The sequence below is a fragment of the Cornus florida genome, unplaced genomic scaffold (genome assembly GCF_030987335.1).
Source record: "Cornus florida cultivar Cherokee Brave unplaced genomic scaffold, ASM3098733v1 CherokeeBrave_3.0.0_Hap2_Chr05, whole genome shotgun sequence".
Taxonomy (NCBI): domain Eukaryota; kingdom Viridiplantae; phylum Streptophyta; class Magnoliopsida; order Cornales; family Cornaceae; genus Cornus; species Cornus florida.
The window spans coordinates 39,088,506-39,114,849 of record NW_026775575.1 but is presented as its reverse complement, the minus strand read 5'-3'; the positions used below and the strand labels follow the sequence as shown (position 1 = coordinate 39,114,849).

The window sequence follows — 26,344 nt, the reverse complement described above, 5'->3', positions numbered from 1 at the left end:
AAACATAAATATATCAATATGTTATAAATATATATATATATATATATAAATATAAATAGATTTGTATTTTATATATATTAATATTAATTAGTACACATATAAGTGCTTCCCTCCACATCTATATCCGAACCAAATTCCCTCCTTCCTTCGTCTCTTCCCTCGTTTTCTGCTCTCTTTCTCTCTCTTCCCGCTTTTTCAATCCTCCTCTCTTCTCTCTCTCTCTCTCTATACACTTCCCGAATCAGATCTCACTCTTTGAATCTTCCCCAATTCCATCGAATCCATTCCACTCCACAATTTCAGAGATTCATCAAATCCAATCTCTCTCTTTTTCTCAAACCCCTAGAACTCCAAAAAGGGGCTCGATTGTTTTCTTCGTCGTTTTAGTGGAAAAGTTGTGATTTTTTCGCGGTATCGATTCACATGTCGAGTTCGCGAGCTTCGAATCAGTCGGCCGAGCAGATCATGCAACATCAGCAGCCTCTCAAGCGGCAGCTTCCGTTCACGGCCATGAAACCGCCGTTTGTGGCGTCGCCGGGGGACTACCACCGCTTCTCCTCGTCGGAGGCAGACCGTCGGCCTCACGAGTCCGAAGCTATTGTCGTTAAATCTCCTGTGAGTATTTGCATTTGACTGTGACTGTGTGCGAGTACTGAATTTTAAGTCTTCTTTTTGTATTAGGAGAATTTTATATTGGGATCTGCTTATTTTTGTGCTTTTGTGGGCTTCGATTTGTTGAAATAGATGATCCATGGTTTTAAGTTGTTTAATTATTTGGTTGATCAGTTACTGACTTACATTTTGATGTGCCCGAGGTCTTCAATTGCGGTAGTATTTGTGTTTGATTGTGTGCTTGTGCATACTCTTATTGGTGATTATTTCTTTCTTTCTAACTTACGACTGCTAAAGAAATAAACTTTTGTGTGTCCCCTAATGTTATTCAGACAGAAGTTTAGTGGTTTTTTATTAGGATCACAATTCTGCTTGTAATATTGACTAATATGGTAATTGGGACTATGTAATCCCTCTATGCTGATTAGAATAACACATTAACTATTGCAAGCTATCTTTAGCCCACTCTTGAAACTTTATGTACCTCTTTCTAAGTTTAAGCCACCCTTCATAGAGATTGGAGAGTAATAACTAAACATTCAGTGTCTAAATATTATGTAAGTTGTATTTAGTGGAAAATTTAATTTTGGCAGGCATAAGCGAAACGTGTGCTTGTTTCTTCCATTGACATCGAAATATGACATAATAATCAAATATGATAAAAATGCGGAAATAACTTTCTTCAGTTATGATGGATACTGCATAAAGATTTAAGAGAGATTAATAAAATGTCTCTTTGTTCATCAAGATGGTAGCAATTATACATCAATACTACGTAACACAGTTTATTGCCCAAGACTCAAGTAATGTTATCAATATAGAGAAAGCCTTTGCTTATGGAGAGCTGATGAGTCTCAAATAATATATCGCCTGTCAGCCGATTCTATTGCCCGTTGGTTAGTAAAACATTTCCAGTACATGATCAAGATTTGAGACATATATGATGAAATTGCAATTAGTGCAAAAATTATTTTGTATAGGGAAGAAGTGAGTTAAATTATAGCTAGCTTGCGGCCTGCAATTGGGTTGGGTCTGAGCCCCATTTTTTTGTGCCGGTTGTAAATGAATTGATCAAGTGTTTTAATAACCATCTATTCTAAAATCTTAAGCTGTTAGATGGCTGCAACTTTAATATTTAAATCCTTCAACAGTTCGCCGGCAATATAGGTTTGATTGATGAGACGTGAGGGAAAAGGGTAAGTTCAAACTACGGGGAGGTGCTTTATCAAGTGTTTTAATAACCATCTATTCTAAAATCTTAAGCTGTTAGATGGCTGCAACTTTAATATTTAAATCCTTCAACAGTTCGCCGGCAATATAGGTTTGATTGATGAGACGTGAGGGAAAAGGGTAAGTTCAAACTACGGGGAGGTGCTTTGTAACACAAACAATTAGAATCAACCAAACTAGTATTAATCTCTTAAATGTGGTTCATTAATAATAATTTAAAATAGGAAAAATTCAATTTTACGGCAATCAACTTGTATTGTGGCCTTATGTGATTCAAATTGTGTTCCAAAAGTTGGTTCCTCTTCATTCCAGAACTTAAAATTTTTAAACCAAAAATTTATTTGTATCTACACCCTTATTTTCCTCTTTTGCAAGCCGGTGTTGACAGTATAATAGGAATCTATTATATCCAAGTTTTTAGGCAAATAGGGGGACTGATTGTGGTACATCATTGACAAATAAAAGTTGACGTCTAGTGATTCTGGCCTAACATTTGCTCAACGCTATGAAAGTCTCATCACCCCTTACCACATTCCAGTGTAAGTGCTGTATTACATCCCATTCTTGTTTTTAGAATCAAAGTGGCCCATGAACAATGTTCCTTGTAGAAGTAGACTCTTTGTCATTGATTAAAAATTAAGATTGACAACTTATTTATTTATTTATTTTAGATTCAATTATATGTCAAAAGGGAGGAATGCAAGGATGATGATTTTCATAAGATTTTGTGTAATAAAAAAAAATAGAAATTCAAATCACATAATTGAGTCTTTAATAGGGGCAATAGAGGAAAAGACCAATCATATTTAGGAAATTTAAATCACATAATTAAGTCTTTGATAGGTACATATAGAGGAAAAGACCATTCTTTGTTATGAAATACTTGGCCACCAAGAAACTTTTTGTTGATAAAATGAGCATAGCTGAGATGGAGAGGAAAGAGAAGAAAAAAACCACTGAGCGTTATCTCCTCCATCTCACAAAGAGAATGTTGAGGGTTTGAGTCCCAATCAGCACAATGTAAGTTTTTGTCTTACCTATCAAGAAACAATAAAATAGATAAAGAGGTAGATACGGCACATGACACACTTTATATAAATTACTTGAAGCTTAACTGAAGATTCGTCAAAAGGGATTCTAATGGCATATAAACTCAGGAACTCTTAGCTTTGATATGTTTTAATTTAACAATTTTACCTTTTTGAGTTTATTGTAGTTAAATTCTAATTTCTTTTTTCATGGTAAGAGTCTTGCCGTTTATCTATACTTTATAATAAAAGAGAGAGATGTCTTTAACTTTCATTGGATGCAAATTCCCTTTGTTAAATTGTAATCCATCCCCCTAAAAAAAAGCACCAAATATATACTCAATTTGGATCCAGGACACTGGGTTCATAGTAGACCTGTGATGTCATTGGTTACAATGTAAAAAATCTAATGACCTTTGGTTTAGGGAGACGGAGAGATTGGTTTTGTGTGCATCTGATCCAAGGTCTCCATGGCCTGTGACTTCCTTTCATTTCAAAAAAGAAGACGCAAGAGTGGAAAGGCCAGTACAAAGCAAGAAGGAATGAAAGCAAAAAGATGCACGCTAGTTACTAGTACCCCGACAGCTGCCACCTGAAGAGTCTTCTTGAAGCGCTCACTGTCGCTTTCTTTTGTGCCTCGGCAGAGGGGGTTATTCAACTCTTTTTAGGATAACAAGGATTTATATGAGAAGTTCAAGTTTTAACTCTTTGAGGGAATAGTTCTGTCTTCGACATTAAAGTCGGTTAGTTGATCTAGATGTTGCCCAAACGTGCTTTGAGGTGATAGGAGCAGATGCAGTGAACAAGGGTCTTATTTACCATTTATAGGTGGTAATTGTTAGGCTGTCTGGAGGTGTTAAGGGATGTTGGTTGTTGGGTTTGTGAATGGTATAAGCCCATCAATGGAGATGGATTTGCTAAGTAATGAGGTGTTGCGGTGGAAGAGTTACCCTGTTCTCATGTTTAAGTGGAGATCAATGGAGATGGATTTCAGATTCACTTATAGGTGTGCTACTTCAGATTCAATAGAATCATTAAACAAGGGGCAACTTTATCAGTGGTGGCCATGGAGATCTTACAAAGGGATTTGGTGTGGGTGTTGCAGATGGATTTTTAAAAATGAGAGGTGGATCCGGCACATGACATGGATTAATCTGCTAGATAGATTAGGGTATATATATATATATATATTGAGAGAGAGAGAGAGATGGGTTAGGGTTTACTTCTAGTAACTCACAATGTTCCCGTTCTAACATTATTTTTACAAGAACATCAAAATAAAAAAATAAAAAAAAAGCAAAAAAGGTTTAGTGTTCTCCTATTTCTTTAATATGTTTTTTGTTCGGTCCTTTTACATAACATATTTTAGAGAAAGATATGACTTAGGACCATTTCTTAAGAGTATGGGAAGAAGAAAATAGATTGTTAATATGAAGTTATCTTTCTTATATCCCTTTCTGTTTGAGTGGTAGAAAAGAATCCACAGTTCCACACCGTAGATCACATGCATTTACAAAAATACTTGATTTCTTAAAAATCACCCAAGTCAAATAGGTTGTAAAGGCATATATTTCTGTTCTTTTCTTTTCTTCTACAACAATTTTAAATTTTTTTCATAATTGCAAGCACTTGAATAATTTATTCTAAAAAGCATATATGCATCACCAAATTGTTGTTCAGAGGCGTTTAAGATGATATAAGAGGGTTAATTAAAAAGTATCATTGCAACTATTATTAATAATTTGGCAAATGATTATTAGAGTTTTTCATGGCCTCTCAACTCTGATTTTTGGCATTTCTTTTGCAATAGTCTTTAGATGGCCAATAAGCAATGAATCTGTGTATTGTTTTCACCTAGTCAATGGTAATCATAACTTTAGCTCTTATCTTTTATCTCCATTCTCATTCTTATGTCAAATCAACCTACTTTAGCAAGCACGAAAGATGCTGAGGATAAGCTTCTGATAGGTGCAATTAGGTGATTATATGAAAGATTATTTGTATGGTATTTGTTCTAAAGAGAAATTGTACTTTGCTCTTTTTATGTGTTTGCCATCTTAAAAGATATTCCACTACCGATTTTTTAGCTTGCTGTAATTGGTCTCATTTATCACTGAAAATTAAATGGTTATTATTATTTTTTTTTGGGCCAAAATTTGTCCATTGAGTTTCATCTTAATGTAGTAATTATGACGAAGGCACCCTCAAATGATGATTTTTGGTATGCTGTGATTGGTTGAGATGCCTGAATTATGATATGACTTTGAAAAAATTACAATACATTATTATCATCTTTTAAGGACAATTTATTTTGTCAAATTATTTGACAGTACTTTATATATATGTGTGTATACTTTGAATTTCTTTTTAAGTTACACTGTGAATACATTTTTTTTCACACAGAGGGCATGTGTGCCCTAGACAAGGAATATTGAATGGAATACCTGATTAGTTAACTGATAACTAGCTCACTTTTAAGGTATGTGAATTCAAAACCAGTTTAGTTGGTTTATCTAAGATAATATTCGAAAGGGTGAAGGGCTTAGTTGCTTCCAATTATTTCATTGTGGCAAATGGTCAGGTAATATGGATTGCTTGAATTGATGCTCAAATTTTATAATTTACCTTCCTTAGCAAAATAATATTTGTTAACTAACTTTTATGTTTTTAAGCGTAGAAATGGCTATAAATTCAAGAAGAACGATACAACATAAGCTCAAACCTAAACCATTATTAGTTGGTGAGAATGAATGTGAAAAACATAAATATATAATTACATAAATGTATATATATTTTGCATCCACATGGTTAGGAGCTTCGTAAAAGAACTTTGGATGGAGAAAAGGAACATGCGTGTTTGAAGGAAAAGTAGGTTCGTTAACTAAGATTCCAAGAGCTAATGAGGAAAATTCTGCGGAAGTGTTAGGACCTAGGAGTGATGAATAGTTCCATTCAAACTTCGATTACTTTTTGCTTAATTTTATTTTTAGTCAACTTCGTTTTTAAATTGACTAATATCTATTCGATTTGTAATTTAATTTAGGGTAAAGTGCAAAAAAGCCCCCTGAACTATGTTTGAATTTGTAAATAACCCCCTTGAACTATATTTTGTGCATAAAAACCTATAAACTATCTCATTTTGTTGCAACATACCCCAAGGACTATACTATATTTCATTAAATGACCATAATGCCCCTTCGAAGTTAGATCCTTGTTCTTATGCTTGTCAAATTTTGTTAATCGAGATTTCCCGTGGAAAACTATTTGGCGGTCTATGGATCCAACTAGGGTGGCTTTCTTTGTTTGGACTGCTGTGTGGGGAAAGATTCTGACAATTGATAATTTGAGAAAAAGGGGCAATTGTATCGTTAATTGTTGTTGTCTATGCAAGGATGATGAGGAGTCCGTTGATCACCTCCTTTTGCATTGCCCTGTGGCGAATGATTGTTGGAATCTTATTGTTGGGCTGTTTGGTATATGTTGGGTTATGCCACGATCTACTAAGGAGTTAATTCATGTCTAGAGAGGTTGTAGAGTGAGAAGAGATATTCGCAATTTCTGGAGAATTGTACCACATTGTGTATGATGGTGCATCTGGAAGGAGAGAAATAGTAGAATGTTCGAAGGGAAAGAGTCGTCCACGGCAATGATCAAATTTTACATTCTTCGTTTTCTCTTCAATTATGTGACGAGCAGCTTTTGTTTTTCTTCTGATGATTTAATTACTTTCTTAGATTCTCTGGGACCTTAGTCCCGGCTCCCTTTTGTAATTGGGATGCGTTCCCCTTTTGAACGCTTTTTTATGTTATTTCTTACTTATCAAAAAAAAAAAAAAAAAAAGCATAGACTATGAGGATATTAGAACTTATTGTTGGCAAATTTCGTAACAATAGCCGGAATCTGTAATTTTTATTTATATCGCGCGCGCACACACACACATATTAAAAAACTGGTTTAATTAGAAAGAGTTAGAATTTACCATGGTTCCAAGGACTCAGAAGTCAAAGTATGCAAAGATCAAAATGGCAAAACGGTAAATTCATCTCTTGAATTACAAACTCATGAATTAAGAATTTTATTCTATGCATTCATATCATTAGTCATATTAGGGTTCATTGCATACATGTTTTGATCAATTTAAAAGATTCTTTTAATGCATACAATTGTTTTTATTTTTACTTTTTAATCCTAAAAACCTAAGTGATCAAAATGCAGTCATCAATTGATCAAAATTGTGATCATTGATCAAACATTTTAAATAGGTTTTTGTTGGAAAACAGTGAGCTTCGAGTGATAGATGCATCGCCCTAAACATCACTCAACATGGGATGCTTATATTGGCTACAAACACGGGCTTAGCTTAGGAATGCTTTTACATTATAGAGAGTATACTTACACACTTTTTTTTTTTTTCTTTTTTTTTTTCTTTCCTGATAAATAAGATTTATTAAAAGACCCTCAAGAGGGGAGCTCTCCCAAAAGAATACAAAAGGCGCCCTCTGCGACACTATAATTTCAAGCTATCTACAAAATCCAAATGATGACCCATAGATTAACAATTTTGCCTGTTAACCCAAAAAAAATAAAGTACGCAATATATTATATTTGAGAGACCAAATAGGAGATTCCTTTGCATTGAAAGATCTCCTTTCTCACTCCACAAACTCCACCATATATAGAGGGGAGTGGCCCTCCAAGCATGTCTGACTTGGCTCTCCACTGAACATCATTTACCAGTCTCTAACATGTCCTCCTTGGACTCTAGAATCACCAAAACTGTACCAAAAGCGGCCAAAAACATAAACCACACATCCCTCGCCATTGGGAAATGAAGAAGGTGGTTCGCAGACTCTCCCAACTTCTTGCACATGGAGCACCAATTCACCACTATTTGTCGCCTCCTCCTAAGGTTGTCGAGATTGAGGAGATTCCGAGGGCAACAGTCCAAGCAAAAAAGCCACATTCAAAGGGGTTTTCGTCCTCCATATCGCTCTTCAAGGAAAGGTGGGACCTGGAGTCTCCGTCAGGCTCTGGTAGAAAGACTTAAACCTCAAAGGCCCCTTTCCAGGAACCTGCTGTTGGTTTTGTATGCCCCAGCATAACAAATTTAATGGATTGCATTAGGCATTTTCTGCTCCATATATCTTTGGTTTAATAAGATGCTTTATATTCAATTGGTGACCAATATGTATTGGTCGATTCTGTATTTGGATCGAGGTGTCCACTTGACTAGACAAGTAATTTATATGTATATGAGGGCGTGTCATATGTGGTATATATATATATTTTTTTGATAAGTAAGATTGTATAAAAAGAAGCGTTCAAAAGGGGAACGCATCCCCCAAAAGCAACATAATACCAAATAGGACCTCTAATCTTTCAAATAGTGAATAAAGTCCACTATCTCATCAAAGGATATACAATATCTCCCATGAACCCAACACAAAATAGAGCTAATAATAGAGAATTTCAGCACACCAATAGAAGTCTCCTTCCCTTCAAATTATCTCCTATTTCGTTCAAGCCATAAACACCACCAGACACACAAAGGCGTAATCCTCTAGAAATCCTGAACATGAGCCCCCACTAAACAGCCTCTCCAGGCCTCAGTCAAGCCTCTAGTAGATCTGGGCATTACCCACTGAACTCCAAACAAATCAACATCAAAGCCCAGCAATTCCGAGAGAAGATGATTTACTGTTGCCTCGTCTCTCTTACACATACAACAACAGTTTTCCACAACTTGTCTCATCCTCTTAAGGTTATCCTGGGTTAGTATCTTTCCAAACACAAATGTCCAAACAAAAAAAAACCACCTTGAGGGGGGCTTTCGATCGCCAAATAGTCTTCCACGGGAATGCATCTCCTTGAGAAATCCTAAGACATCTAAAGTATGAGCGAACCTCAAAATGACCCCTAGAAGAGGGGACCCATACCATAGAATAGGGGACTCCACTAACAATCTCTTGATGATACAACAACTCTAAATTGCGGGATTTGTGTCATCATAAATGTTTCATAATCAGTAATAAAGGATGGACTCTTTATTAATGAAGAGATGAACTGGATCTATGATGTGAAGCTTGAATTGTGAGAGCCGTCGTAACAATTCGCTTCACATCACCATCATGGCGAATGACTCTCATGAGAGAGGTATCCACTCTTGTATTAATTAGTAGTTGCTTTGATTTATTCGACAGGGCGCGTAGGACCTAATGACCGGTACTTTGGTTAGCTATTTGTTGAAGGATTTAAATATTAAAGTTACACTCTCTCTGACATCTTAAGCTTTTAGAGGAGATAGTTGTTAACATGGTATCAGAGCCGAAGGTCTGGAGTTTAAACCTCACCGTCACGTTACAAATTAAAATTGAAAACACACATTGGACCAAAAGAAAGTCACACGTGATTGGGCGTGTTGAAGGATTTAAATATTAAAGTTACACCTTCTCTGACAGCTTAAGCTTTTAGAGGAGATGATTGTTAACAGCTTGGGAACATACTCTCAAGATTTGCATCGGTGCTATTTATTTTGACTTGATTAATTTGATCACAGGAAATTTGGAGGCCTCCGTGGTTTTGATTAAATTTTTTTAGTATATATTTATTATTAAATATATTATATTATCAAATAAAACTTTTACGTGATCAAGTGGAATAATCAAGGAATCGAAATAAAAGGATTAATTAAGTGGTTGGATTGATGGATTTTATTGTCCGATAGCTTAATTAAGCATAGAGGGGTCATTATGTAAATTGATTTCGTGTGAATCACTATTCTAAATGGAGAACAATTAATTCTTTTTAGTGGAGTTAGAATTAATTAATGGGCTAAATGGAGAACAAAAGAATTTGACCGGGTCCATTATTATTCCATTGGAGCCATGGAGAAAGTGAGCCCAAAATATCCTCACCTATAGCCCAAATAATGAATTTCCAGCTCATGAGAATAGAAAAAGACAAAAGAATTGTAGTAAGTGATAAGGGCACCCATGTGGGTGGGATGAATTGATATGGCACCATTGATAGATTGTAGGAGTTTATGTTTCCACTCCAAGACATCTATATAAAGGATGGCTGTAGAGAAATTCACAGTTAGCAATTCACATGCAATTTGCAAGATAATTGTAGTGAGAGAAAGTATGGGATAAAACCTATACATATGGTCCCCTATTTGTATCACCACTACCAATTATAGATCTAGGGGTTTTTCTTGTGTTGATCCCAACATCAATGGCTTGAAGGTATTTAATAGAGAGGTCATATGGGTGATTCTTGATAGGCACTTCCACCAATGAAGGGTTGATTAAAGCTTCGGGGGCTAAAGATAAAGTACTACCATACTTATGAATTGAATTTGTGATTTCCTCAAATCACATATGTGAGTTCTCTACACTTTTTATATGCTTATATGTATGGTACTACATGTATTTTCATCAAACGCACTTTCACCATTTACGAACACCTCCTTGGGATTTTCTACATGCTTCCACTTTTTAAAATGCCATTTCCCAACACCCACCCACATCATCTAATCCACACCCTTACCCTCCACCGCCTGACTATAGAGTAAAGTAAGAAACTCCGTAAGCTCCCAATCATGAAACTCTTTACAAAACTGCACATCCCAAGTTCTCCCATTATTGAGCCGATAACGGTCAGTAACCAAAGCATGTTTGTTCATAGATATCCTGAAAAGATGAGGAAACCTATGGGCCAAAATGACGTCCCCACACTAGCGATCCTCCAAGAAGCTGACTTGCCTCCCATTCCGAATTTTGAACCGGATGGGTTTGGAAAACTTGTCCCAACCCTTCTAGATAAGTTTCCAAATACCCACCCCCATTGGAGATCTCAAATCCCTAGATATCCGCCCTTTATCTCCCCCCTCGTGTTGACAAGAAATGACTCGCTTCTATAATCTAGGTCTCTCAGCCCCAAATCTCCAAATTCATTTGCCTAACAAGGCCTTGTTGAACAACTCCAACCTCTGGATCCCCAAACCTTCCTTTGCAATAAGGGAGCACACTCTCTCCTAGTTGACCAAGTGGTATTTAAACTCACCACCCAAACCTTTCCACAAAAACTTCCTCTGGATCTCATCTCATCTCTTTACAACTGTCATAGGCAACGGAAATAAAGACATGAAGTAAGTAGGAAGCTTTGAAAGGATACTCTTCATAAGAGTAAGCCTCCTCCCTTTCGACGGGTATTGTTTCTTCTAACCTACAAGCCTCCTCTCAAATTGCTCAACCACAAGATCCCAAATTGAAATCCTCCTCGATGAGGCTCTAAGGGGAAGCCTCAGAGAGGAGATTGGAAATGAACCCCCCACACCACACCCAAGAATGTCTACCAAGGCATGAATCTCCTCAACCTCCCCAACAGGCACCAACTCACTTTTCCTAATTTTAATCTTCAACCCCGAAACAACTTGAAAGTAAAACCAAAACATGTCTCAAGTGCCTCAGCTGATCCACTCTAGCATCACAAAAGACGATAGTGTCAATCCAACTGAGAATCCTCAAATAAAACCTAACTCTTCCGCCCTCCCCTTTAACCTACTAAAAGCCTCCATAACAATGATAAACAGGAAGGGGGAAAGAGGATCACCTACGCGTTACCCTCGAGAGCTAGCAAAGAATCTTGCTCGGACCATTCACTAAAATCGAAAAACGTGCAGATGAACTGCAATGATAAATCTATGACCTCTATTGGTACCTGAAACCTATCCTGTGCATCAAATACATCAAGAAGTCCCAACAAACATGGTCATAAGCCTTTTCGATATCCAATTTACAAACAATCCCCGGAGCTCCCTCAATGCACTCACTAGCAGCCAATGCATTCCAGGACTCCGATATCACCTCATTCAAGACTCTCCTCAATTGAATGGCCAAGATTTTTGCTACAATCTTATAAACGGCACCAACTAGGCTAATTGGTCTGAAGTCCTTAGCCTCAACAGCTCCACCCTTTTTTGGGATAAGGGTGATAAAAGATGCATTAAGGCTCTTCTCAAAATGACCCTTAGAATAGAGATAGTTGAATGTTCCCATCACCTTAGTCTTCACCACCTCCCAATTCTGTTGGAAAAGGCCAAAGTAAAGCCATCCGGTCAAGGAGCTTTGTCAACATCGCAGCTCCTCAAAGCCTCCAACAACTCCTCCTCTCCAAAAGGCCTCTCAAGCCAATCTCTATTTTCACCTGTAATTTCCCCAAATTCAAGCCCATCAAGCGAAGGTCTCCAGCAAGCAGTCTCTGTGATTCCGTGAATAACTGCTGATAAAAGGATACAAATCCATCTTGTTTGTCGAGAGAGAGAATTATAAAAAGCATCTAGGCTATAGAGTGTCATCATCTAGCATGTTGCATTAGATGATGTGTTATAATTCGGAGTGTTGATTGTCAACTTATGGAGCTCAAGTTGTCATCAAACACGAAATCACACAAAGAACTTGAAGTTTGAGTGACTAGCTGAGGAGATCAAAGCACATATTGAAGAGTGGATTGCGTGAGGGCAGATTCCTTGACTGGCAGCAGCAGAATTTGAGGGGAACATCTGGCGTTACTGGGTTAGAGGTAATTAGGTGATTCTATGGGGTTAGGATATGATACTTTTTTTTTTTTCATTGGAAAGAAACACACACCCCACTCACACACCCACTTTACCCCTTTGGGGACTTGAAGCCTCACCATCCACTTTGGGAGGTAGAGGAGATACCACTAGGCCACAAGGCCTTTGGTGTTAGGATATGATACTTATGGTTGTATTAGCTTTCTTTTGATAGTGGATTTGATATTTCTGGACTAGATCTCATGGTTTTTCCTAGTTTGGGTTTTCACATAATAATACTTCTGGAAACTTCCCTGTGAATGGACTTCTAAACTAATTAAGACAACTAATTCTTAACAAGTCAAGGACTGGACAAAACCCGATAACCCAACACCTAAGATGTTGAGACACCAAACAAAAGATAATGAGATATATATATATATATATATATATATATATATATATATATATATATATATATATATATATATATATATGAGTATAAATGTAGTTATATATTAAATAACTTCATCAGCGGCCCGATTATAAGAAAAGGTTGATTTTCCTAATCAAAGGGAATTAAGTAGGTGGGTTCATCATTCCCCTTTGTAAAGCCTACACCCTATTATCCCCCTTTTTCAAACTCCAAACCAATAAGTTGCCCAGACCTGAAAGCCAAAGCCCGCTGTACAAATGATCTAGAACGTTATTCTAACTCAGTGCCGTCCTTCATTTGGTTCATAGTAAGCCTTGTTAAATTTTGCTGATCTTTTGTTATTCATTATGGATGGGAACTCCAACTGTCTTTTCAATTAATTATTTTCATATTCCTGTCTCTTTGATGTACTGCTTCCTTGCTGATTTTATGGTAATATTTTCACAGCCACCTAATGTTAAAGTTTCATTATGCTAATTTTATCCTGGAATGGAACTTCAGATGTCCTTTTCAATTAATTGGTGTTGCATAGACCAGCCCTTTTATTATTTTTTCTCATTAAATTAGGTTTGTTTTGCTGTTGTTTTTCTTTTCATAGCCAATTAACATTCATAACACATGATGATACTTTTACTCTGAAATTAAACTTCAATGGTCTTTTTCCAACAATTAAATCTTTTATCACTTTGTTGATTGTAATTGTGAGAAGTAAATGGCGTTTTGTAGCCAATAAAACGGAAGAGTGAAGTAGCAGACTGTGAAGCTGAGTCTAGCGAGCAGAATCCCAGTCATGGCTGTGCTGAAGCTGTTAACAGTCACCTTCAGACTCCGGTATCTGGAAAAGCGGGAAAGGCACAGAAAGTGCCAAGGACTGGAAAGCTCAATAAATCTGGCCCTCAAACTCCAGCAGCAAATGTTGGTGAGTATTAAAGTCTTTATTCTGGGCTCCACTATTTGGCAGTGCTACATATCTCAACAAAAGATTGTAAGCATTACTAACAAATTAGTGGTATTATTAAATCCTCGATGTATTTTGTTTGAACTGTTCTATTGCGCCTGATTTTCCTGTTCTCTTTCACTTTATTTTCACACATACGAGTGTTAAAATATGAAAAAGCTATACATTTTGCAGGTTCTCCTTCAGGCAATAATCTCACTCCAGTTGGCCCTTGTCGTTATGATAGCTCCTTAGGTAACTTATTGCTCATGCCTATGTTTCTCTATATTTGATCTTTGCATTTTGTTTTTCTCGTTGGCTCTATAGAGAAGGTATAAACCATAAGATTGATTGTTCACAATGTTGTGTACTTTGTTTAGGTCTCCTGACAAAGAAGTTCATTAATCTGATCAAACATGCAGAAGATGGTATTCTTGATCTAAATAAAGCTGCTGACACATTAGAGGTGACTTTATTACTATCAATTATGTGCGTAACGTGTTTTGTAGTTCTGTCAAATAAAGAATTTCTGTTACTACAGGTGCAAAAGAGGCGGATATATGACATAACAAATGTCCTAGAGGGAATTGGCCTGATAGAAAAGAAGCTCAAGAATAGAATTCAGTGGAAGTATGGGAATATTCTAAAAAAATTCATGACTTCAATGGAAGTTGGTTTATATATGATTCTTTTAATTGCCATTAAATTCTAAGATTCACTTGCAGCACTTTATGTGTTACTAACATTTTCTAATAATCAAAAGAAGTTACTAAAAAGTTGATTGATTTATCAGGGGACTTGATGCCTCAAGGCCAGGGGATGTTGATGAGAATGTTGCTAGCATACAGGTATGTGAAATTTAAGTGTTTGTTGGCATTCACACACTTGGATAGGTCAGGTGTACATTATCGACATTTCAAAGATCTGCATGTGTATATGCATTTTTCTTCTGTTTGTGTGTTTGTTACTATCCAACTCTTCCAGTCCTTTGGCAGCAGTGGCTATGTGGCACAAACACTTCCATAGTAAATTCATGCTGATGTCTGACACCATGTAGAACATGATAGTCCTGTCATCAATGGAAACATGTTGACATGTCTGAGTAACTTGATAATAGGATTAATTATGGACTCAAGTCAAGCATGTAGCAGACACTCTTAATATAGTAAAAAGTGTATTGCGTACATTAGTTGTCTAAGAGTGTAATGGTTAGTAATAATATGCATGATAGAATTATGTAAGTGATCATTGTTGACCCTAATATTCCATGTTTTGCATTTGTTTTTATAAAAATATGTAATTTAAATATAGCAATCACGTAATATACGTTTATATAGAGTACTTAATTATTGTTGTTGTGTCTTTGCTCTATCCATCTTCTTTTTAGAATATATTACCGTGTTTTTGTATTGGGTCAGTCATTTCATGCGTGTGTCCGTGCTGCATGGAGTACTTGTCCCAAGCCTTAAGACGAATACGACTGTTATCCAGAATATTAGAAGGTGAAGAAGGATTTTTATAACAGACTGAAAATGTGTTCAGGGCTCTGTGGAGCTATATCTAATATATTTTTATGGTAAAGTGCTAATGTGCTATACGTGTAATGTTCAGCAAATGATGTCTCATCCCCAATCCATGTGACCCATCCCATCTAGAAGGATAGAAGGAAAAAACAAAGTGCGTGCCTTCTCTTTGTAGTTGAAGAGGTGGTTTTTATGGATATTTTTTCTTCTGCAGGCAGAAGTTGAAAACCTTTCTGTTGAAGAGCGTAGATTGGATGAACAAATAAGGTTATATCATGATTTCCATGCTGAGAGAATCATATGATTCTTCTCCTTTATTTATATATATTTTTTTCGTGCAACCTTGGATCACGCTGATTCTATATTGTTTGCTTGTTGCAGAGACATGCAGGAAAGGTTGAGGGACCTGAGTGAAAATGAAAACAATCAGAAGTATGATGTTTGCTTTTACCTTGATACTTGGTTTTTTGAATCGTTGTCGTAACTCATTATAACTAATGCAGTTGTTTCCTTTTTTGTTCTTTCCATTCTAGGTGGCTTTTTGTCACCGAAGAAGACATCAAGAACTTACCCTGTTTCCAGGTCAATTTGTCTTGTTGATTTGGTGGATATATGATCACTGAGATTACTTGCTTTCTAGTTCCACCTATCACTTTCTTCAGCATAACATTACTGAAACATGTTCATTGCTTTTAACAGAATGAAACCCTGATAGCAATTAAAGCTCCACATGGCACCACCCTAGAAGTCCCAGATCCCGATGAGGTAATTGAAGAGTGTACTAGCTTTGGAATAGTATGTACAAGTGCATTTTTTAAGACAACCTTTCTTTTGGTCTCCAGGCTGTTGACTATTCTCAAAGGAGATACAGAGTTGTCCTTAGGAGCACCATGGGCCCTATAGACGTCTACCTTGTCAGGTATTTTCTCTTCTTCTTGGTGCAAAATCAATCTCTTATGCGCATTTATTACATGTTTTTCTCTTCCATGGAAGTAAAGATGGTATACCAGATGATTTAGATTGTTATATCCTAATTTTGCTTTTCGCCCCTTTCTTTCTTCCACTTTTGTTATCCTAAATGAGAATTGTTTTAGTCAATTTGAGGAGAAGTTTGAGGAGATCCATGGTGTTGAGGCGGCCCAGAATGTTCCCTCAACATCAGGGATCAATGAGAACTCAGCTGTGGCAGTGGTAACGGAGGAGAACAAAGGAAGTGAGATGGAAATGCAGGGACAAGAAGCTAATAGGATCTGCTCAGATCCAAATGCCACACCGGATTTTGTGAGTGGAATCATGAAGATTGTACCGGATGTTGATGTAAGTCTTGTCTTCCGAATTTATATAATTATCAGTCATCATCATTCAGAGAATTAAATGTCCAGGAGCAAGTCAAACCCATGATATTCTTAAATTAACTGTATGCAATCTGCAAACCAGCTCAACCAGTGTTTTCTGATACTAATAGCTATAGCCTTTCTTGTGATTTGTCGAGATAATATTTCTTTTCAAACAATGATTTTTCTTTTTATTGGAACAACTTTGCTCGTTTCTTGTGGACAAATCAAAATGAAGAGATGAACGCTGGTCTCAACCTCATTTTTTTTTTTTGGGGTTATTTACACATTTCCTTTGGCGTTTGCAGAGTGATGTAGATTATTGGTTTTTATCAGAACCTGATGTTCCCATCGCAAACATTTGGGGTACAGAGTGTATCCTTTCTGCTACTGTTTGGCTTATTTTTAATCGCTCTTATTTTCTTTTTCTTTCTCCACTTTTCCTGTGATAATATTTGTAAGAATGAACGGTGAATTCCTCAACTCTTAAGCACAGCTGCGGTTGAATGGGATGAGTTGGGCATCCTTCATGATGACCATGCAGTCGGTAATGCCAGCACACAACTCCCCCAAACTCCACCAACCAGCGCAACACAAGTGCCTTCAGCCGCTAAATCCACGGGAAGCTGAGAGAAATTTGTTGACACAACTTGATCAATGTTTTGTGGACTCGGCATCAATGAACTATACTATACATCAGCTCTTTGGTAATACCCATATTTTGGTCCCTGGACGTGACTGAAGGGTCGCTGGGGTTAGCCTTCATTCCTAAAAGAAGTCGATAATATGAAGCACGAGAATGGGAGGGAAGCAGCCGGTTCATTGTACAGTAGATATGTACATGATCCTTGTGGTGGTAATGAATAAATAGGTTACATTGTTGTTTAAAGTTGCCCATGTATATTATTATTGCATTTCTTAGCTTTTATTTAGTGGTTAGCACGAGAACATGGTAGGTTGGAATCGGCAAGTTATGAGCTCTATATGCACGCTTATTTTGTTCTACTTATCTGTTGTGATTCATCTTTTGCATTCTTTTGTTCTGATTTAACTACGTAGGCACTGGAGTGGGCTTTATCTTCCATTACAGCAATTCTTCTCCATGGGAGTACTGAAGTGTGCATCTGCTATGACGGTCAGTACACACGAATCAATCTATTTTTAGTTTAGATGTCGAAAATTATTCCTTCCATATGAACAATGCATGAGTTGGTTATAAAATTGAGTGACATTTTTGAGATGTGTAACATGAATGAAAAGAATAGAATATCAGATGTGATATCTTAGATCCAACTTTTGTTCGTCAGAAATGCGTTGAACCAAGTTTATTTTGTAATGCGATTCTCCCATTTAGTTTAAGAATAAATGGGATTAGGGTTTGGTATGAAAAACTGCACTGCGATTAGATATCTAATTTGCATGTATTATATCTTGCTGTGGAAGATTATCTAATTATTTCCCTTGATTATGTACAACTCAGAAGATTGTATGAGTGAAACTTAAATTCGAAATATTGAAATCAGATAGAGATTAGTCCTAAAAGCTTGAGCTTATAGGAGAAGTCAGTCTTAAGCATTTACACTCATCTATCAGATTAGAGTTTTAGTTCAATTTGTTTGGCAGTCCCCTTGACAAAAAATGAGAATGATCCAAGTTTAGACCATGGCTTTAATTTTTTTTTTTTTGAGTAAATGTTATTCAAGTCCCATTTTTTTTTGGAGAAAAACTTCACTGTGCTTGTTGCACGTTGCATTGTGTAATGGATGTATCTGGACCGTTTATGTAATACATATGCTCATGCGTGTATTACATACACCGTGTATGAACTATTGGATGCACCCGTTGCACGATGCAATGGGCGTAATAAAGTTTTTTTCCATTTCTTGATACCATTATTAATCTCTCTCTCGATAGCATTACTCAATTTTTTTTATAATGAATGTGACCTTACTAACATTGCGACACCTATTATTTTGAAGTAGGTGTTACATTTTGAAAGTAATTGTTGTATTTTTTATCTAATTGATGTATTCTTAAAATAATGGTATTGCATTCTCTAAATAGGTGTTAAATTCTTGAAGTAATTATGTATTTTCAAAATTATGAGGTTGTATATTTAAAGCAATTGATGTTATCAATCAATTATATCTTGTCACATATGAAAGTGCATTTATTTAGTGGATCATATCATTATGTATCATTATTTAAGTAGTATGTCATGTCTTCGGTGTTATTAGTCAATTATATATTGTCACATATTATTTAGTAGGTCTCATTATTACATGTCAGCATCTAAGTAGTAAGTGATACCATGTTATTAATATAACAGGAGCATTAAAGTATTTCTGTATGCCTTTAAAAAAAAAAATAATAATAACAGTTTTAGTAATTTTAGCTGATCTTACACGTGGGAGTGTGAGACTACCTTAAATTTCACGAAAGATCATTTATAATTTTTTTTTAAACATTTTGTCCAGTCATCATGCAAACTCAACATCTCAGTCTAACCACACTGAGAGCCGATAGGTATACTTTCGTAGAAGATTGAAGGTTCAACTATCTAGAAGAATAATGTGAAAAAAGAGAGTAGGAGATTGAAGGTTCAAGTTTTTCTAAGAATGTGGGAAAAAAAAAGGTTAGTTCAAAAATCTTCGAATGGAGAAGATATTGGGTAAATCGAGCATGCCATGTAATTTGTATGTTAGACTGGAGAGGCAGCTCAAAAATATGCTTTTGGGGTGTCAAAAAGTAGTAATATAAAATTAAGATTTTAAAAATAAATTAAATAATTTTCTTTTTGTGCATTTTTAATGTAGATTTTTAAGAGCACATCTATACACGATACTATTGGCAAAATAAAAAGAGAGAAAATTCGATAATGTCCGTCAATTATCAAATTTTCTTTGATATAAAATTTCACTACGGAGGTTTGAAAATACTAAATTGTCTAATATTTGCTTTATGTAACAGTTCAGTTACCAACAAAAATACTGTTCTCAGGATATATCATATTAGAAGTAGGATTTTAGACAGAAATTTGGTTAAAATTTTGGGTCATCCACACCATACCACTGTAGATCAGCCCCAAGAAGCTTAATATGAACCAACAATTTCAACAAGAAGCAACTGTTAAAACCCCCATTTCATACATTTTTTTTCTCTCACTACATTTTTTTATCTTCTCTTCACAAACCCAAAATTCATTCTCTCTCACTACATCCTTGATCCTCTTTTCACGAACCCTAAGATAAGGACTCTACACAAACCCAAAGACAAGAACTACAAATCCAAAGTCAAATCGCTAGCCGAGAAACTCAAACTCGTTGTCCATGGCATCGATTGGTCGGACCTCAAGCTAGTGGAGTCGTCAGTTGCACTGTAGAGGAGACGATAATGAAGATGGATATGCAAATGGTGAAGAAAAGGAAGAATGGCCAATGAAAGAATAACTGACAAGAGTGAAAAACATTTTAACAAATTAACACGATCCGATTACAACAGAGTATCCGTCGGGTATAATCACGAGCCCTCACCCATGAAAAAAACTTGATCGAGCCCGCACTGCACTCACAAAAAGTGGGCTGGGATCCCACGACTAGAGTGCGTGCACCGGGCTCAACCAAGTGTTTCTCCTCACCCGCCTCTTCTTTTCTCCCTCTCCAACTCATATGCCACGTAATACTATCTTTGATTTGTCTACTCTTGATCTGGACCGTCCACTTCTTGGCCTGAATGATTGGATGGCCATATTGCCGGTGGTCAATGAGGATCTATCCAATAAGCATGTACCACGCGGCTAAGAGTTCTATTTCTTACTAGTGGAAAAAAAGATGTGCCATTTTGGTTATGGTAAGACTAGTGATTTAATTAATATAACTTAATTTATTGAAATAATGTTTGAGAACCTAAAATAAAATTTTAAAAACTAATACACATCTCTTATTGACTAACACTCACCACCTTCATACTCATTCTTGATAGGCCTAGAATCGATTGATCTTTGAGGAGATTTTATGGTGGTCTGAAGTTATGGTGCAGAAGCCTGTCGTCAGTTTTTGGGAATTTCATGATGCTCGATCCCTTTGTTCTTCATTACAGCAAGAGCCGATTAGTGATTTGGTGGATTTGTGGAGTCTTTCTTCATCTAGAATTGTTAAGTGCAATTTTGATACTTCTTTTGGTCGGCAGTCTTTGCAAAGGGGTGGTGGAGTTGTTTTCCGTGATTTTCGGGGTGAAGTTCTTCAAGCGGTTATTTTTCGTTCCTTTTCTGCTACTTGATCTTTGGAAGTAGAAGCGTTGGTGTGTCAGCATGCTATCCTTTGTGCTTTCGATTTGGAATTTTCTTGCTTATGGTTTGAATCGAACGCCAAAGTTGTTGTGGATGGTGTGTTCTGTGAAGTGAATTGTCTGTCGGAAATTACGTCTGCTACTTTGACTCATGTGCGTCGCCGGTGTAATCGGGTGGTTCATGCGCTTGTGTCAGATCAGCTGTTGTCTTCGCTACGAATGAAAGAAAAAAAAAAATAAAAAATACTCATTCTTGATTGATGACTAAGAACGAAACTTTTTAGGATATCTTTTGTAATCAACGGCTAAGATACATCATAATTTATGGTTAAGATTTATTCACTGGAAACTTCTAACTAAATATCTTACTTATTGTTTACAAACTTTTTAAGTATATCTACTAATTAGTTATAATGAACCCTTTACGCATATTCACTCTTTATATAGACCATATCTTTGTAAATAACGGTTAACATAAAATCATAATTCATGATTAAAAGTCACCAACTATTTATAAACTACTAACACTCATCACCTTCATATCCTCACTCTTGATTGGTGACTAAGAACCAAACTTTTAACTCTTTATATATATATATATATTTTGTAATCAACGGCTAGGATGGATCATAATTGATGGTTGAGATTTATTCACTAGAAACCTCTCACTATATATCTTATTATTTACAAACTTTACAGAACTCTCTGGAACTTTAAATATTCTCTAAAATATTACAAACTCAAGAAACTAAGAAAAAAAAATTATTAAAAAAATATTAAAATAGATTTTTTTTTAATTGGTGGAACAATTTGGTTCACCCTCTGCAATTGATCTCATGAACATCCGACGGTCTGGGTACATCACATGTATAAGAAGTAACCTTACAAGCTACTTTTTAGAGGGGCCGAGAGATCGGGCCTTGAGACTGAAACTAAGACCTAAACTCTCTCACCAAATTTAGCGGGCCGGGCCGAAACTTCAAAGCCATTAACTTCGGGCTTTTTGCAGACCCTATTGGCTACTTTTGGATGGAATTGGGACTCATTCTGTAGAGTAAGTACGTATTATTAGTCTATTCCGGCACGTTTGGTAACTATTTATATTTATAATTTATTGTTTATATAAATAAAATTTGAAAGTCAAAAACATGTTTGTTAATATTTTTTTGTCTATCGATTATATAAATTTACTTATATAATTAATGTTCACAATTGTTTATTTATTATTATTATTATTTTGCACGAAGAAAACAAAGAGTTAAGAACAAAACAAAAATCATTCTCTATGTCTTTTGGATAATCAATAAAGCTATACATTCCATTAAAGATCAGTGGTTTTTTGATGAGCACTTCCCATTTGATAAGGTTGTTAGCAACATTGTTAGAGAATTTAGGGTAATGCTAAGGTACTTTGACTTCAAGTCTGTAAAGATGGGGTACCAAAGAATTCTGATCAACACCAACAAAACTCTATATATAAGTTTCAAATACATATATACATAATGAGCTATATGTATAGATATGTCATGCCCTATACATTAGTGGCAATGGTACCAATGGAAATTGGTCAACGAATGAGACAAAATATTAAACTTTATATTTAGATATAAACTGTCTGTATTAATTGAAAATGAAGTGGGTCAAATAGTAAACTTATCTTTGTATATCAAGCCAAAGAGTAGGAAAACATTCAAAGCTTCATTCTTACATTCTTTTGGTGGGTCTTCATAAAGCTTCATTCTTACATTCTTTTTGTGGGTCTTGGGTATCTTCAAATATTACTTCACCAATGAGAATCTTCTAGGGAAAAAAAATTAAAAAAAAAATTAATTGGAGTAGCAATTTGTTACCTAAAAGCCATTATAAGTAAAAAATAGTTGGGTACTTTATAGAAGCTTTTATTATTATTTGGAAACTGATGTTGAAATTTTTAAAAACAGTTTAAGGTTAACAAACATATTTTTCTATTTTTTTTTTTATTTATAAATAAGACAAATACTTTTATGTTATCAAATAATGTATTTGTTTATCGATAAACAAAAGTTACACATAAATACTCATTATGTTTAGGAAAAAAATCCTCCCTGGTTAGGGATAAAAATGTTGACTTGGCAGTTGATTTAGGAACAAATTTAGCAGTTGAGTCATATTTACCAAACTTTCAATTTATACATACAACTTTCATATATAATATATATATATATATATATATATATATATATATTGCATTATTTAATGAATTTAACTTTTACTTTACAGTCCCAAAAAGAAAGAACGAAACCTTCCCCCCATAAGTCAGCTTAATTTCCATCCAAATGAAATGAAAACTTTCTCTCATCAAAATTAAGTATGAAAGAAGCAAAACTAGACCAAACGTAAATTAAATCCAGAACGCACTGCATAAGGTAATGCTTTGTGATTAACAAGCTCTCTCTTCAAATAAACAAAATAAGACTTATTCCATTAGACGAGACGATTTACTAGATAGAGGGAAGAACAAAACAACGAAAATAATTTTTTTCCCCTCGAACCAGAGGTGAACGATTTCTTTCCCGATACGAAAGAAAAGAGGAGAAGAAGTTAAAAATGTATTTTAATTTAAATAAAGGTATATAATAATAGTATACGCAAAAAATATAACATATAGAGTGATATTCGTATATATGATAAAATAAAATATAGATAAATAAATTTCTTAACTTGCTAGCCTGCACTGATTTGGTAATAACAACGCTATGTTAATCACCATGGTCAGATATTCTTTTTTTCATTCGGGATGGTTGGTTGGTAGTTTACCTTGGTAATTGATGTGGATTATTAAATTGGGTTTGGGTGCCTAATAGGCCTATTGGCCTCTTTTTGTATGGGCCTTGGAGTATTTTCCAAGTAAATATATAATAATAATAATAATAATTTTTTATTTCGCATACTTATTTACCTAATTAAGCTTAATCACGATAGTATGCACGCAAAGGTTGTGAGGAAGTCCTTTTTCATTGTCAATGCAACACAGTAGTATGCACTCAAAGGTTGTGGAGAAGGAGGGGATGGTGCTTCTTGAAATGGAGGAGAGGTCTTAATTTTTGGGTTAGTGGGGGATGGTTAGTCTGACTAATTAAGCTTAATCACAATTAATCAACATTGCCGCAATTAAGCTTTGTTACTTCTTATAGGAACGTTCTAATAGGGGATGCCATATTGCACTTCACTTTTTTAAGTTTACAGTCCCATTTAAAAGGAAATGACTCTTTTAACCTTAATCTCACAAATGAATAGTTATTATTTTTCGAATTATATAATTATCCCTTTAATATATGGTCCGTCCCCCCTTCCCCAAAAACAAAGGTAATAAAAAAATTATCTTATTTGACTGGAACCAAAATTTAAAAAAAAAAACCTCTCTTGAATAAATTATTTATTTTGATAGGGCTAAAAACAAAAAAGGAGTTATCTCTATTGAATTAATTCTCTATTTTTGGATGACCAAAAAATAAATTCTCTATGTTGAAAGAATAAATTAAGAGACTAGCTTCTAATATGTCGCGATTTTGAACCTTAACACCCCCATTATAATTTTAGATTTAACTAGTGTTGTCGTTGTGGGGCCGGTTGCAGCACCCTCGGCTTGTAATTTGGGGTGAATTTAAAGGGTTCTGCCTAAGAGAGTTCTGAGTTCTAAAAAAAATCTCTTTTTATAAGAATAAAAAAATCTCTTTTGATAAGAATTAAAAAAAAAAGAAAAAGAAAAAAAGTTTAATACTCAAACAAAAAAACAAAAAAATAGCTATCTTTGTTGGAAAAATTATCTATTGGGATTTAAAAAAAAAAAAAAAAAAGCTCCATTGAATAAATTATCTAAAATTATCTCTTTTGATAAGATAAAGAAAAAAGAAAAAAGAATTTACTAAAGAAAATAAATAAGGTAAAAAAAAGAGAGTTAAAGTTTATAGTATAAAGGTAGTTATGATATTTAAAAATAAAATATAGTGTATTAATAAGTTTAGAGACTTTTTATCATGTTATTTAGAAAAAAAATATATAAATAAAATGCAAATAAAATACAAACTTATTAGACTATACAATCCATCCCTTTATTTTATTGCGGGAGACAATTGAGACTAGTAAGTGTAGATTTAGAAAAACAGAGTAGGGTAGGAGGAGTCGTAGACAGATAAATCATCAGATTGTCTCATTGATTATTTATTTATTTATTTTTGTTTTTAATGACATACCATTTAAGGGGAGAAAAAAATGATCAGCTTAATTAAATTTTTTCTTTTTCTTTCTTTTTATTTTTTATTTTAGTAGTTGAGGTGAAACTTTCATCACTATGCAAGGAATAATGCTTGGCTCCTGTCTAGAATGATGTTCATTTTTTCATTTAATAAATTAAGTTGATGATAAAAGTTAATATATATATTTTTAACTAAAGACTTGTTCACTGATCGAAACGGTTTTTTTTTTTTCCATTCGGATCTCATATGGGACACATCTAACACTTGACTTCTATGATGAACTCTCCTTTAATCCAATTAGTTTTTATAGGTGACAGATTTTAAATCCATCTTTAGGTGAAAAATTGTCAGAGCTTTTAAGTGAGCATGACTAATACATATGTGGTCAATAAATTTCTTTATATACCTTCGAATGTAATTAATTATGATTAATAGAATAAGGATATAATTAAGCTGCATTAGAGAAAATATGTTCCAACGTAGACAAATGAATCTTCAACGAATTGTCTTCCTATATACCCATGGCATAATGGCAGACTAAACATTCAAAAACCTAAACTATGTTGGGAAAAATACTAAGATACAGAGAAAATCATTTAAGTATATGCACAGTTTTAAAAAATAAAAAAATACATTTCATATAATTCTTCATATTTTACTTGTTATGAATGACTCATTAATGTAAAATATGTGAATATATGTAAAAATATATAAGTATATACAAATATATATATATATATATAATTTCAAAAATCGAGTACTAATCAGCGCGTTTAACTCGAAAAAAAAAAAAAAAAAACCAATAGAGCACATAATCAATACAATTAGAAATTTTGAAACTTGAAAAACGATTGGAAATTGTTTATACTCTAAAAATATTTTTTGACCATGTGATGCTGATAAGTAGCTTAAAAAAATATTTTTATTCAACCACGGGATACTGATCCGTTGGGATTTCAATATAATGTGTTTTTTAGGACTTCTATTTAGAAAAGGAGTCTAAATTAGCGTGCAACATCCTAATTCGGCCATTTGGTGTTGATTAATTTGGAAAAGTTTTAGTTCAGTCCCATGCTGCTGATTGGTTTTGAAGATGGTTTTGATTCAACCACCTGGTGCTGATTGACTAAGAATAATGTAATAACGTAGAAGATGATGAGTTCTAG

The 26,344-nt window shown here is 34.8% G+C and overlaps 1 protein-coding gene across 2 annotated transcripts; it reads left to right on the top strand.

Moving 5' to 3' along the window:
• Positions 1–121: 121 nt before the first annotated feature.
• On the top strand, positions 122–18,098 carry LOC132306317 (transcription factor E2FB-like). 2 transcript variants are annotated; one of them, XR_009481930.1, is made up of 15 exons: positions 122–615; positions 13,589–13,781; positions 13,995–14,054; positions 14,180–14,265; positions 14,341–14,429; positions 14,593–14,647; positions 15,537–15,589; positions 15,704–15,754; positions 15,856–15,904; positions 16,022–16,087; positions 16,165–16,241; positions 16,417–16,639; positions 16,965–17,031; positions 17,153–17,512; positions 17,716–18,098. XR_009481930.1 is itself a non-coding variant. In XM_059803653.1 (14 exons), the coding sequence occupies exons 1-14, from the start codon at positions 424–426 to the stop codon at positions 17,284–17,286; spliced, it is 1,395 nt and encodes a 464-aa protein (XP_059659636.1). In that variant the 5' UTR covers positions 122–423; the 3' UTR covers positions 17,287–17,663. The 2 variants fall into 2 exon arrangements, 1 of the variants encoding a protein (XP_059659636.1); XM_059803653.1 differs by lacking the exon at positions 17,716–18,098 and having other exon boundaries at positions 17,153–17,663.
• Positions 18,099–26,344: the final 8,246 nt, after the last annotated feature.